The 13,364-nt window shown below is 49.3% G+C and overlaps 7 protein-coding genes across 7 annotated transcripts; 2 read left to right on the top strand and 5 right to left on the bottom strand.

Annotated features, from left to right (window-relative positions):
* Positions 1–13: 13 nt before the first annotated feature.
* Positions 14–1,738, bottom strand: ASPWEDRAFT_586808 (zinc-binding alcohol dehydrogenase family protein). Its single transcript, XM_040838398.1, has 2 exons — positions 813–1,738; positions 14–765 (listed from the first exon to the last, which is right to left on the bottom strand). Exons 1-2 carry the CDS (start codon positions 1,445–1,447, stop codon positions 63–65), a joined length of 1,338 nt encoding a protein of 445 aa, XP_040688297.1. The 5' UTR covers positions 1,448–1,738; the 3' UTR covers positions 14–62.
* ASPWEDRAFT_52779 (cytochrome P450) lies at positions 1,663–3,317 on the top strand (the record flags this gene model as incomplete). The annotated part of the gene is made up of 2 exons (XM_040837786.1): positions 1,663–1,866; positions 1,914–3,317. The coding sequence occupies 2 exons, from the start codon at positions 1,663–1,665 to the stop codon at positions 3,315–3,317; spliced, it is 1,608 nt and encodes a 535-aa protein (XP_040688296.1).
* A 30-nt stretch (positions 3,318–3,347) lies between these two features.
* Positions 3,348–4,691, top strand: ASPWEDRAFT_743260 (putative aldose 1-epimerase family protein; the record flags this gene model as incomplete). The annotated part of the gene is made up of 3 exons (XM_040839458.1): positions 3,348–3,763; positions 3,810–4,454; positions 4,501–4,691. The coding sequence occupies exons 1-3, from the start codon at positions 3,478–3,480 to the stop codon at positions 4,689–4,691; spliced, it is 1,122 nt and encodes a 373-aa protein (XP_040688295.1). The 5' UTR covers positions 3,348–3,477.
* A 41-nt stretch (positions 4,692–4,732) lies between these two features.
* Positions 4,733–5,554, bottom strand: ASPWEDRAFT_113704 (putative oxidoreductase; the record flags this gene model as incomplete). Its single annotated transcript, XM_040828426.1, has 1 exon — positions 4,733–5,554. A coding segment is annotated over one exon (822 nt), but the record flags the coding sequence as incomplete, so codon positions are not given.
* Positions 5,491–7,455, bottom strand: ASPWEDRAFT_42592 (Zn(II)2Cys6 transcription factor domain-containing protein). Its single transcript, XM_040835819.1, has 2 exons — positions 6,812–7,455; positions 5,491–6,755 (listed from the first exon to the last, which is right to left on the bottom strand). Exons 1-2 carry the CDS (start codon positions 7,209–7,211, stop codon positions 5,893–5,895), a joined length of 1,263 nt encoding a protein of 420 aa, XP_040688293.1. The 5' UTR covers positions 7,212–7,455; the 3' UTR covers positions 5,491–5,892.
* Positions 7,456–9,334: 1,879 nt separating this feature from the next.
* On the bottom strand, positions 9,335–11,085 carry ASPWEDRAFT_42591 (glycosyltransferase). The gene is made up of 2 exons (XM_040835818.1): positions 11,008–11,085; positions 9,335–10,962 (listed from the first exon to the last, which is right to left on the bottom strand). The coding sequence occupies exons 1-2, from the start codon at positions 11,078–11,080 to the stop codon at positions 9,425–9,427; spliced, it is 1,611 nt and encodes a 536-aa protein (XP_040688292.1). The 5' UTR covers positions 11,081–11,085; the 3' UTR covers positions 9,335–9,424.
* Positions 11,086–11,627: 542 nt separating this feature from the next.
* Positions 11,628–12,721, bottom strand: ASPWEDRAFT_42589 (uncharacterized protein). Its single transcript, XM_040835817.1, has 2 exons — positions 12,147–12,721; positions 11,628–12,096 (listed from the first exon to the last, which is right to left on the bottom strand). The coding sequence occupies exons 1-2, from the start codon at positions 12,700–12,702 to the stop codon at positions 11,882–11,884; spliced, it is 771 nt and encodes a 256-aa protein (XP_040688291.1). The 5' UTR covers positions 12,703–12,721; the 3' UTR covers positions 11,628–11,881.
* Between the last annotated feature and the right edge of the window lie 643 nt (positions 12,722–13,364).

Below are 13,364 nucleotides of genomic sequence, written 5' to 3'. Positions count from 1 at the left end.
TATAAGAGAATATTCATGGATCAAGTTCACTGACATCTACTGCTTCGATATATATCCTGGCGTCAGACATCTGCCTCTGCCCACTTGCTCTTATACCAATCGTACAAGACAGACGGCTTCTTGCCCAGTTCCTCCACGCCAATCCACTTCTTGAACTCTGGTCGATCCTTAAACTGCACCAGATATCGCTTTTCACCAGCCTCGGCCAGGATCTTGTCGATCTCACCATCGCTACAGTCTCTGACACGACAGACCAGTTTCTGCCCGGATATCGTCTTCTTTTTCAGAAGATCAAGCCCCTCAAAGACACCATCAAATCCACCTTCCATCACCCGAATCGGGTGTGGCTTCAGCTTTCCCTCATCCAGCAGCTTCTGGGCCGTTGTAAACCACTCGATGCCAAACTTGCGCTGCTCTGCGTCTGCCTCTTTTGCAAACGGCGCTGGCCATCCCAGTTTCTTGCCCAATATTGTGGGCCCCAGGACCCAATCTGGCGTGACCGTCTTGGGTCTGTCGTGCAGAAACTCGGGATATGGCTCCAGCGCTGTGTATTTGCCACCTGCTCGTCCCAGGCATTTGTAGCAGAACTGCATCGTTTCCGGTTCCGCAATGCAGTCCAACACGAACTTGAGCGAGTTCCGGGTATGTTTGCGGATATCATCAGTGCACGATGGCTGCTTATAGTCAAACACGGCTGCTGCTCCATAAGACCGGACTAGGTCGAAGTTGCGAGGAGAACAGGTTACAATGGGATTCAACCCTGACCTGGAGGTGTTAGATGGATTAGATATCACGAGGCCAAAGGAGCTCACAATTTGATCAGTTGTATCGCGAGCGTCCCTGTTGCAGTGCTGCCTCCATACACGAGCACATCCCGGGGCTTCTCAGCCGGATGCGAGGGTGTTCCTGGCACACGCAACGACTTGAACAGAGCCAGACCGATTGTCCCAATGCCGCTTCCAAAGGACGCACCCTCTTCAAAAGACATATGGGGTGGGATCTTCACCGTCGTAATATCTGCAGCCCCAACGAACTGAGAAAAAGCGCCCACGGTTGGCGTGAGAGAATGCATCCCCGGCACAGCACCACAGACACGGTCCCCAATCTGGATGCAGGCAGCAGGATGGGCATTCCTTCCAATGGAGATGACCTCGCCGGCGAAATCCATGCCTGCAATCGCTCCCGGTGTTGCCAATTTGCCGACCATTTTGGCATCAATTGGGTTCAAAGCAACAGCAACATTTTTCACGAGGATCATGTCGTCTTGGAGCTCAGGAATGTCGACATGGTGTGATATTGCCAGAGCTCCATCATCACGGCCGATGATGGCGGTTTGCTGTAGTAGCTGCGATGGCATGATGATCAGATGCGTATGTAAATGGAATGACACAAATGCTGCTGTCGAACGATGATCTGAATAATTAGATGAATTCGACTTGCTTATCATAAACCTATCATTGAACTGATGACTAGGCACCGGTCAGCAAACACATGGATTTGAAGTTAAACTCGCCGGTTGAAAGTCGCCGGTTCGAACTGAGTGGTTAAAGAATGGAAGGATGGATGGGATGTTCAACCATGAGGGGAGCAGAAAGGGGATACTGATAAATATCATTACCATATATGCTCTATTCGACGCTGTGGCTTCATACATCCACCATAATGGCTTCATTTCTGGCTAGCTGGCTCGCAATCGTTGCCTGTACATTGACTACACTCGCGTACAAAGCCATCAGTCTCCACTCTTTGGACTTTGTTCTTGGTGCTCTCGCATTTGAATTTATTTCCTTCATTGGCTGGGCCTTCTACTGGATTGTTCTCTATCCAGCATATCTGACCCCCTTCCGGCGTCTTCCAACTCCGCCGGTATGTAAAACAGCCATCATACTAAACAACCAACTGATCTTGAGCAGAATCGCAAATTTCTCACCGGAAATCTGGATGAATTCTTCCCCGACTATCAATGGAAAATTGTTCGGGGGTTCTACCATAATGTGCCTAACAATGGCCTCATCCGGTACTATGGGCCCATGAGCATCGAGCGCATCCTCGTCACTACCCCGAATGCATTAAGAGACATGATGAGTTTGAATGCGTACGACTTTGGGCAGTCCAGCACATTTAAACTGCTGGTCAAGAGGGTCACCGGAAGTACTTTCTCCTTTACTACAGATGAAGTCAAGCTGCATCGCAAGAACTTCAACCCCGCCTTCACCACCACGCATATCAAGGAGATCACTCACGTCTTCTGGGACAAATGCGTACAGATGGCAGATGGAATGCAGGCGCAGATTGAGGCCAGTCCACAGTCTCCCGTTTCAATCAACAACTGGGGATCCAGGGCAGCGTTGGACAACATTGGCCTGGCCGGGATGGGATACGACTTTGAGACCCTCCAGAATCCACACAGCGAGCTGCGACAGCACTACGAGAAAATCAATGTCAAGCCAAACAAGTCGTTGAACTGGATTGGATTGCTCAGCAACTTCATGAATCTGGGCGTCTTGCTACAGCTGCCAGTCAAGAAGAACCTCGAGATCGCCGAGGGCGCCAAGTACGTGCGCAGCGTCGCCAGAAAGGTCATTCAGGAGCGAGAGGCCAAAATATACGATTCGAAAGGGGCTGGGGATCGCAAAGACATTATCAGTGTTGCTCTCGCTAGCGGTGCCTTTACTCCGGAGCAGCTTGTCGAGTATGTCATGGTCTTTCTCTCCGCCGGCCACGAGTCGACCGCTGCCACCTTTGAATGGACCATGTACGAACTGGGACGACGCCCAGAAATGCAACAGCGTCTGCGAGATGAGATTCGAGCATGGGCACCATCAATGGCCGCCGTGGATCCATCGCGCATTGAGAGTCTCCCGTATCTGAACGCCGTCTGCAGCGAAGCCCTGCGATTCTACCCCTTCACCCCCATGGTGGTCAAGGTGGCAGAGCGGGACTCAACTATCGTAGGCCAGCATATCCCCCAGGGAACTCTCGTTCTGTATGCACCGGCAGCAACCAACCTCGACCCGGCGCTGTGGGGACCAGACGCTGACGTCTTCAACCCAGAGCGCTGGATGGAGCCTGGCAAGGCCAAATCCGGCGGTGCTACGAGCAACTACGCGATGTTGTCTTTTTCAGCGGGGTCGAGAAACTGCCTTGGGCACGCCTTTGCGAGGGCCGAACTCGCCTGTCTTGTTGCGGCTGTTGTTGGCCGGTTCGATGTCACTTTGGCGAATCCGGATACAGCAGGGATTGTCGAGGCTGGACAAGTGATGAGGTCAAAGGAGGGTGTACATGCACGACTGAGAGTTATTGAGGGTTGGTGCTGATATAGATTGCATATTTTTTACTGGTAGCTATTGCGAATCATGCATTTATTCCCAAACAATGCTATATATAGAAGTCCCCGGTCAAAAAGTCGCCGGCTGAACCGGTCGCCATCAGTATATTATATGAGATACTGCAATCCATAAACTGCATGTACACGAAATGAAAGTCCTCAAAGTAACCACAGCCTTTCTGGCAGCCGTCAAGTCCGTCTGGACACGTGGGAATCCGTTTGCTGCTCTTACGGCGCTGTGGCCCACCAACGAGGAGGGGAAATACGTGATCCAAGCTGAAGGCATTCGTCTGGCCTTTACCAACCATGGAGCAGCTGTCACGAATCTTTGGATAAATGACACTTGTGGAGAGGAGGTTGACATTGTTCTGGGGCTGGATGATCCGACCGGATATCCTCAGATGCAGTCCAATCCCTGGCTGAATGGTGTTATAGGTGAGCCTTCATTGCCAATGTCGAATACTTCCACTGATAAAGACAGGTCGATATGCGGGATATATGAGCGGTGCACGCTATCGTGTCGGCGACACGGTATACAATGTCACTGGCAACGCACACAACGGAACAGCGCTCTTCAACGGTGGCAATGAGGGCTGGGGCCGCCAGAGCTGGGATATTGCCGCCCACATCGACAATAGCATCACTTTCGTGCTGTTTGATCGCATGTGGAATGGTTTCCCTGGTGTCTTTGCCTCGTGCCTTACCCACACTGTCACGCCTTACGAGTGGCGCATCGCCTTTGGGGTGACGCCCTTGCGACGACACGGTCCCATCAACCTCAGCCAGCAGGCCTTTTTCAACCTCGATGGCTTCCGTTGGAATACCACAAAGACGATAGAAGAGCATACGTTACACCTGCCGTCCGCTGGAATGCGATTTGCAGTGGATGAACTCAGGCTGCCAACGGGGGATTTATTAAGCAACCGACAGGGACAAGGGCACGACTTTTGGTCTTCCGCAAGGAGTATTCCCCGTGGATATGATCAAACGGTTGCATTGTCTCACAAGCACGAAGGAAGTAAAGAGGAGTCGCCGGTGGCAGTGCTATCGTCGCCTCATTCTGGAATCACAATGCGGTTGTTCACAGATCGGGATGCCCTCCACGTGCATACCTGGGAAGAAGAGGGTAAGGCAGACTGATACATGAAGATACAACATACTAATGTCTACAGGGACAATCCGATTAAAGAAAGGCCAAGGGAATGGTACGGTGCCCCGCCATGGTGCGATATCGCTGGATATCTCAGAATGGCCAGACGGCGTGAACCACCCCGAATGGAGGAATCGACAGACTCTTTGGGGGATGGAGGGGCTGTATACCAGCTTTGCAACATATAGGTTCTCGGTTGATCGTCAGAAATAGTACTATTCAGAAAGCTATAGATCGTGTATCGGTAGACTATATCAGTCAATACACCTCAGAGTCATTGCCCTATCCCACGCTGTTGTAACTGCTGCTTCAACTATCTTGGCTTCCTTTGCACCTGTTGGCACTTGATGGCCCCCACGGAAGTTGATGACAGTCGTCAGATCAGGGTTGTAGTATGTTTGCCGCAGCTTCGTACCTTCGCATCGCCATGGATCAGCGCTGCCCTGAATGTGGATGGACGGAATGTTGATAAGAGCGTTCACATCACTCGAGATGGATGATGTGGATGCCGTGGGAGATAGTGAACCATCTCCAGATGATGATGAGGGCGAAAAGCGCCCAAAGAACTCTTCCAATTCCTTGTCGTATCCAGTGCTTCGATCATCTTCCAATGCAGTCATTCCAACAGCCTCATTCTCGAATACATCCACATCTAGCGTAGGAAACGTGCCTCCGATCAAGATGGCAAACTTGACGCCTTTTCGCAACTCTCTATCCATACATATTCCCGTTGCTAGCCGTGTTCCCTGGCTAAATGCCATGATTCCCACAATACCCGGTCCCTCTCCAGCATTCTCACGTTCAAAGTAGCCTGTCAATAAATCGCGCACATGGCGTCGTTCGCGTTCTACATCCTCAGACGTGATGTCAAACTCACCAACGACAGTCGAGTCGCAATGCCAGCGGTAGAAAGGCCCAAGGTCTGTGAATGCCGGTTGAACACCTGGTCCTGGAGGGGAATCAAAAGGAGCATTGACAAAGATGAAGCGAAAACGGGTGTGCAGGGCAGAGACGATTCGACGAGCCTGCAGGTGGAAAATGGCAGCGTTGGTGCCGTGGCCATGAAGGCAAAGGATCTAGATGGTATCAGCATGATGAAGCTATTCAAAGAGCACGATCACTTACTGCTGGAAGGGGTGTCATTGTGTGATGTGCGTCGTAGTTCCTGACAGACAGTAGATGTGGAGAGATGATCGAATTGTTTCAGATATGGAGAGACTAAAGACTTTCCCGGCGGCACTCGACCGGCGACTTTTGATGGCTATTTATATTGGATGTAACCCCGTATCTACATTAGTCTGTCAGACAAGGCTGTCAGCGTCATATAAAGACATTCCCAACAGTTGCACTCGATACAGTCACACTACAGATGGATACGATGATTGTATTAACTATAATGAAGATTATGATCTAGTCAGACATACCTCCCATCTGTCACATATCGCAACTTATCTAGTAGTAACATGTCTTTTTTTTCAATTACTCGCAGCAGAGAATGAGCTGCAATACTTGTTGGCGTACTAGAGTAAATCCCATCATTCAGAGGGCTTCGATGTGCAAATGCCATTGATTGGAGACAACCGTGTAGTCGTTGGACCATCTTAAAGACGATATGCAACACCAAATGCGCATTCAATGTTGGCTGCGATGCAAGGCTGAAACTTCCTAGTGTTAGTGCTGATCGTCTGTCATCCGCCGGCTCTGAGGGTGCAGGCATCAGATTGACTCGTCCTTCAATCTGACTGGCCAAAGATGAAACGATAGGCTCCAGAATCTCCATGAGATACGTATAGCACGTGAGTGCATGCAGGATACTCAGATAGTCTGGACATTCCGGTCGTTGTGTCTTGTTCTCGTATAGCGTCTCCATGTTGTCATCTTTTAGCATCTCCAGAAGGCTGTTCATCGCGCCCAGTACTTCATCCAGGGGAGGATGGGGGTGCGGTTGAATATTATTGGACTCAACATGAATGCCCTCATGGTTTCCAGGGGTTTGTGCACACATCAATCGGTGTAGCTGGGTCTGTAGCTCTAGTAATCTCCCGGTTGTCGGTCCACGGCGCGACTGTATATCTCTTGTTTGTGGCTCGAATGGAATCTTGCTTGCAGTCAAGAGCTCATGACATCCCAAATATCTCTCTTCTGACGCGCATCCCAGATGGGTATTGTTTGGGGAACTATCATGATAGTTGCCGTTCATATGCAGCGGTTGGGGGAATGCTAGAAAGTCGAAATCCCATTCCGAGTTGTGGTTTGAGGCAGGAACAGACGGCGAACCTGTTTGAACAGACTGAATCAGAGTTACTACTGTCAAGTCGAGAAGAGGTATTCACCTTCTGGCAGCAGCATGTCAAGATCAATGCCTTGAGCCCCATCAGACAATGTATCCTCCCACAGCCGTGGTGTTGCTCCAACTGTTGATCCATCTCCATCCAGCCCAGGTGTGTCCAATGACTCGTAATCCTTTTCTTTCCCCGGTATTTTGGACGAAGCCCGGGATGAAGATCGTCGAGAATGGCTTGGAGAACTGGGAGCTCGTACTGCTTGACTTTTCTTTGCAGCTCTTGATCGTTGGCCTCTTGGACGGCCCATCCGTAGATTCGTTCCAAACACACAGTCGATATCGAGTCTCTCGCATCGATCGCATCGGCTGTCTAGTCCTCCAGACCGTGCACAGCGATTCTTGAGTTGGTGGCATCGATCACAGGCTGCTCGGAGCTTCGAAGAGTCCATCTTACCGGAATGTAGATAAACAGCGATAGGAACTGAACTTCACATTGGTTAGTGAGGTGAGCGGAAGGAATATGAGTGTATTGAAGCAAATATAACGACAACACAGCCTTGGGATCGACATTGTCAGATCTGATATATAGCAGGATTGCTGTCTCAGGCGTGAACGCCATGTGTCAGCACTGTAAACTGAACATCTCATTCGAGGCATCCTGAAGGATTCTAGCCTTGACGGGCGACCCCGGAGATAGAGTTGGTCGATCGTATACCAGACAGCCAACAAGGCCATATGGAGGCTCTGTCACGTGGGGGCCATCTTAATCGATGTCTGTCCGATGTCCTGATTCGTTGGCCGTTCATTCTTTTGCTGAGGTGAGACAGCAAGGGGGCGTTTCCTGCACTTTCGATTCGCTGATCCGCAGGTGGAGCCCCGGCACCGGCCCGCTTCCGATAATACCCGCCAATCAGACTGCGTCCTCCCAGCATCAACATGGCGTTTTGCTTGTCGCACTTTGTCGCCACATGGCTTGCGTTCGCTGCAGCCCTTGACGATGGTATGTAATACGCATCTCCTAAAAGCTCTTGGTGGTCAGATACCTCGGAAGGTATTGCCAACTTTCTTGGAAAGGAAGGTGATATGTCTATCTGTGGTGGCAAAAGCACGTATGAGATAAAGTGTTGCTGACACCATACCCCATGGGGTAGGCTGTGTAAGAATAAATATTTGCTAAATGGTTTTACCGGGTGCATCTTTACGTAACTCTGCCAGATGTCATCTTCCATTCATTCTTCCTGATTTGGCAAGTCAAAGAAAGTCGAAGTACACAGCCAGCATAGGCTGTGGGTATACTCAGCAACAAACTTTAGCACCATATTTCCATGATCAACTCGGCATGTCAGCCGGAGGATCGCCTAATACCTGCCCAGCCTTTTGATGATACTCTGACCAAAATGCGCCCACTGCCTCGTATGAACAATTCGTAATAGTGTGGGGGCACAGTCTAGGTCCTTTTTCCAGAAACTTGATTCTTCCAGTATATCATTGGTGGCGTATTAAGTGATAATACATACCCCTCACTTTATCTTGTGGCGGCTAGAAGATAATCTCAGCTTTATTATCTCTGCAAGAGAATTTCCAAGTCATCCTATCATAGATACCAGGATATTGAATAGCATGTCTACCTTTCTTCAAAGGCTAGGTGAATCTTATCTCGGCCAGACACACATGGTAGTTTCAAAGGCTCTCAAGAAGGTGGGGTGGCTTGGCACTTTATGTGCATACAGGTGGAATGTGTAGAATGTCAGAATCAGGTCGCATGATGAATACGCGATAATCAAGCTACTCAAGACTCTTGGCTTGTATTTTCATTGCCAATGTCGTACAAAGTCCATGGCTTACTTTGCCCTGGCGCCTTGTTGCAATTTCGAATTTATTGGCGTGGATTTTGGCCAGTCATGTTTGGTGAATAGATTTTTGTACATCTTTATTGCTATATAGAAGAATACACTTGTAATTATATTTGCCCCCCAATGTAGAAATAAGTTATAATCGAGATAATGTATATAGTGTAGACCTTCTAGGTTGCATTGGGGTTTATTAGCAGTGTTGTATGTTTTAGTAGCCGATGAATCAAACAAGCAACCAGCTCGAATGAAGAGCGTCAACCGCCGTCATATAATGGCTTCCTCATCGGTGTTTATATCCTCCAGGTCATACGGCCGTATGGCTTGTCTGGATTCTGTCAATAGGCTACAGCCATCATTCGGCATGGCGATCCCTTTAGTTGTGTTCGTATATAGCAGCAGCTAGTCTTATCATGGAGTCCGACTCCCATAGACTCATTGCTCCTGTCTCGAGCGTAAAGGGCGCCTTGAAACACAATACAGTAATATTACTACCACTTTTGCTATTCCGTGGCAACAGCTGCTTTGGCACTCATGTGCTAGCGCTATCTGCGCCCACCGAGACGCATAAGTAGCATTTGCGGGTGTGAGCTGTATTTCAGTAGTGGGATTGGGGGCAATGAGGATGATACAGGCAGATGTGCAGAAATGAATTCTAGATGTTGGGTTGGCTACTGGATTGTGTCCATTTGCATGGTCATACCCAATCTATGTATCGAGCTGCAGTAATTGATACGTTATTTGTAGAAGATATCCATTTACTATGCACTCAGTGCGGATCTGACTCTATACTGAATACTCTTAAACCACTTCTAACTACCCAGGAAAGATGTAACTGGCTCTATCACATTTCTGTTCCTCCACAGCCACTTACCCCCGAACGCAGTCGATGCAACCATCGCAGCAAATCCCACCGCGAAGACAGCATACATATCCCAGTTCTTGGCCTTGTATGCAGGCATGCGCATATCCGCCGTCTGCAGATGCATCGGACGCAACTCTTTGCCATCTTTGAAGCGCAGCTCATTGTCGTACATCATCTCCTCGATCAGATCGCCTGCGTGGTACTTGCGGCGAGAGGCCACGTGGGCAATACGCATCATGCGCAGAGCGTTGCGATGGAAAGTTCCATCTTCATCACGGATGATGTCCTGCGCTTTGGTGTACAGCTCGTCGGAGGTGAAGTGATACTTGTTCAGGGATTCAGCCACGCCACCAGCCACGAGGCGAGTGGTGTTTTGAATCTGATCGCCAAATATACCCATCGACAGCATTGGCTTACCGTGGAAGAGGCCTTCGTTGGCACTGGATCCCCCGCCGTGGGTGAAGTAGATCTTGGTGGATTCGTGGTCGAGAATGGCTCGCTGTGGTGCGAAGAAGGAGAACATCCAGTCTGGATGGTGGCCATCGAGCAGGTCGCCCAGTCGTAATTGTCTCTTGCTGGTCTGGAATGTACTGTCAACATCCAAGTCCTGTCGACCACTCTGGGCCACGGCCCAGATGACTCCGTCGATTAACTGCGCTTCCAAAAGGCGGATGAGAGCATTGATGATCTTTGTTGCCTCGTGGTTAGACACGATGATGTGCGTTCCGAGTGCAATATAAATGACCGATTTGTGCTGCGAAAGGAAGGTATCCAACTCTCCATCCAGAGCAGCATACGTATCACTCAGCAGCGGTCCGACAGCTGCACAAGTCGGGGGAAGATCACGAGGAATCTCAAGACCAAAGAAAGAGTTGACGAAGATGAGATAGTCTGGTTTCTGGATCTTATGTACAGGATAAGTCACACCAGTCCGACGGCGCATCTGGCCAGTCCATTTCATCCACTTGATGATGGTGGGCAGACTGAGGACTGGGACCAGTTCGTTCTTGATGCGCAGCCACATGGACGCATTCTCTGACGTCGTCGTACCATCGATCTGAAAGCCCGGTTCACCAGGAATGTACTTGCACGGCATCATGAGGAACGGCATGTTCGGCCAGACCATGGCGATGGGAATACGGTACTCGACGAGCATATCCTTGACGGCGTCGACGAAGAAGTCACCGACCATCATGGCAGGTCGCGTCGCGGGATCCTCCATGATGGCTTTCAACCCGCGGTATGTCTGCGGCCAGAAGGAATCAAACATATACTTGGAGTCCATGTTGATGCCCTTGGACATGTCCCACGATCGCATGCGCAGATAATGCGCGTTGAGCTGCTCGGCAGTTGGCCCTGGACCGAGAGGATGGATCTTGGAGATGAACTCATAACCCTTGATCCAGTGTTCCTGGCCGTCGAGAGTGGCGAATTCAATCCTGTGGCCTCGCTCGGACAGCACGCGGCCTATCTCGAAGACGGGACCTGCTGGATTAGCAGAATTTCATGGTACAAGAAAGGCATACTGACTGGCATGGGTAAAGCCTCCAGTGGTGACGACCAGGAGAATCTTTCTAGAAGGATGCGCCAATGACTCGTCCATATTGAGGTGGTTGACGATGAGATGAGATGGAAGACAGCCTGATAAATGAAACAGTCGGGCCAACAACCGGCCGATTGGATCAACGGCAGGAATGCATCCACCGAGTGGTCCATGGGGGCTGGAATAGTAAATGGCCAATCAGAAAGACAGAAGGCAGCCTTGTTTCAGCCCCCACTTAAGGTAGTCTTTGGGGCTGTGATCTGATAAGCTTTTCCGATTAGGCCTAATAGACGCCTATTGTTATAATCATCTCGACAGTTCATCCTAATTCTTCGAAGATGAGACTTGACAAGAGACTAGCATTATCATATCTCATGTATGTTGAATAATATCACTCCGTCTTCTAACGCTGATACACAAATTGGAATCCTCTCTCAATCCTGCCAAACTTGACAAAATCCAGAAATACGGGTTGAGCAGCATTCTGACTTGGTTACTGTCTGCATTGAAACACTATTTGGGTCATCTTTATACTGCACCATCCTGGCGGTCTTGAAACCCCACCGAGGAGTGGGTCAGTCAGATACTTGATTGAAATTAATGAGAGAATTCATGGGAGGAATGTGTACATTGATTTGAGTTGGATATTTATGAGCATGTAAGCCCGACGTTAAGGATAATGGCATTTGATGATGGAATCAATTATACTTAATCAATTATATTCTCTCAGCCACATATGTCAATGCAATAATTGAAATGCATGTGATGCATTTCAACTAGCGCCAATGCTTCCAATGGAACCGCCCGGTAATTCCTCTGCAAGGACAGGCTGACTATAAATGCATCTCTGCTATATCAACTTCATTTAAGAATGGCAGAATCGAGATTCGCATTGGGGGTCTGTCCCAGAACTCTGGTCGGGGGCTTTGCGTCTCTTGCCAGCCAGCAGGTGCCCGTCGTTCTGTTCCGGGTGACTCCCTGGCATCCAGTGGTCTTCTCGCACAGTGCCATGCAGTCATCCAGACTGCGCCGTCCATTTCCGCCTTGGGGGCTCAAATAGTGGTGGTTTATCAAGTCTGTGAGAGTCAGTATAGCCTCATATAACAGTTTGGCAACAGCAGCTTACGGTGGCCTGTTTTGATCGTCCATTCCTTTGAAGGAGGAGGAGTGGGAGGCGTGGTAGCTTCATCATCATCGTCATCATCACTGTGTGTCTTGCACTCCTCCAGCTCCTTCTTCAGTGCCTCGTTCTTGCTGATCAAATCATGGATAATCTTTGCCTCCTCCGCGCATTCTACTGGTTCGGCGTTGCCATCCCGCACAGCCATGTACACAACGTCGAGTCTGTTTCGGAGCTCAGGCTCTCCAGCAGCATGCATAGCCAAACTGCATGGGTCCTCAGCATTCTTAACCCGGCCACTCCACAAGCCGCCAACACAGCCTTTGGTTTTAGAACACTCCATGGCACACTCGTAGGGGTCCTCGGCGTCAGAGGCAGCTGTCTTCACCGAGGTGGCTACTGAGCGGTGGCAGCTGTAGGTCACAAAGACATTGGGTGAGATTTCGAGCTCGAGCTCCTCGTTTTTCGGACAGAGACGATCGAAATACAGCTTGTTGAGGGTGACTTCAGCAGTGGCCACAGAGGCCAGCGGGAGGGACAGCAGGATGGTTTGCAGCTTCATATTGCCATCAAGGTCAAGGAGTATGGATTGTCTAGCTGAGAAGGGGTGATAGGGTGGGGATATTTATAAGCGGACAGTCAATTAAAGTTTATTGCATTGACAAATCATGTTGGTTTTGTGCAATGAAACATTCCATCGTACGCATATCTGAAAACGGCAATTGCAGCGATACAACATTGATATTACCTAAACATGGATATGTAACCGTTTCGTTCTCCATTATATGATATGGTATAGGTGAAGATGGATAATATAACATGATGTAGTCTACTATCTAGATGCGTTCGTCAAGCAAATCCGACTTTTACTGTCGCCGAATCCCGTTTCCGGTAGCGTGGAGTATCCATTGTAGAGATAGATTAAAGGCCAATGCACTATAAAATTACGTTAAACTCACTATATCATCATAAAGCTACAAGTATTGAGTGCAAGTCCAATGTATAAATGCCAAATGGTTACACTAAACATATACCGAGTGTATCTGGATTTTTACCTAGTCACCTTCCAACTACTGAATAATCCGGTGATATAAGTAGGTTATCTGAGCATATCCTGCATAAGACACTATATACTGCTTGCAGTACGCTGTCCGTATGCTGGCTTGCATTTGGCTGCAGGGTGACTGCTCTGTTCACTACTTTGGCTATGAGATATGTAAATGT

The sequence above is a fragment of the Aspergillus wentii genome (assembly GCF_001890725.1).
Source record: "Aspergillus wentii DTO 134E9 unplaced genomic scaffold ASPWEscaffold_5, whole genome shotgun sequence".
Lineage (NCBI taxonomy): Eukaryota > Fungi > Ascomycota > Eurotiomycetes > Eurotiales > Aspergillaceae > Aspergillus > Aspergillus wentii.
The sequence above is the reverse complement of the archived record's forward strand: the minus strand, read 5'-3'. Positions and strand labels throughout refer to the sequence as shown.

Bases quoted from the DNA above. Each gene is read 5' to 3' on its own strand.
- ASPWEDRAFT_42591 (XM_040835818.1), bottom strand. From the start codon at position 11,080: ATGGACGAGTCATTGGCGCATCCTTCTAGAAAGATTCTCCTGGTCGTC. The intron at 10,963-11,007 runs GTCAGTATGCCT...CTAATCCAGCAG, and splicing joins TGGAGGCTTTACCCATGCCA to GTCCCGTCTTCGAGATAGGC.
- ASPWEDRAFT_586808 (XM_040838398.1), bottom strand. From the start codon at position 1,447: ATGATAAGCAAGTCGAATTCATCTAATTATTCAGATCATCGTTCGACA. The intron at 766-812 runs GTGAGCTCCTTT...TAACACCTCCAG, and splicing joins GCGATACAACTGATCAAATT to GTCAGGGTTGAATCCCATTG.
- ASPWEDRAFT_42589 (XM_040835817.1), bottom strand. From the start codon at position 12,702: ATGAAGCTGCAAACCATCCTGCTGTCCCTCCCGCTGGCCTCTGTGGCC. The intron at 12,097-12,146 runs GTAAGCTGCTGT...TGACTCTCACAG, and splicing joins GACGATCAAAACAGGCCACC to ACTTGATAAACCACCACTAT.
- ASPWEDRAFT_42592 (XM_040835819.1), bottom strand. From the start codon at position 7,211: ATGGACTCTTCGAAGCTCCGAGCAGCCTGTGATCGATGCCACCAACTC. The intron at 6,756-6,811 runs GTGAATACCTCT...CTGTTCAAACAG, and splicing joins TGACATGCTGCTGCCAGAAG to GTTCGCCGTCTGTTCCTGCC.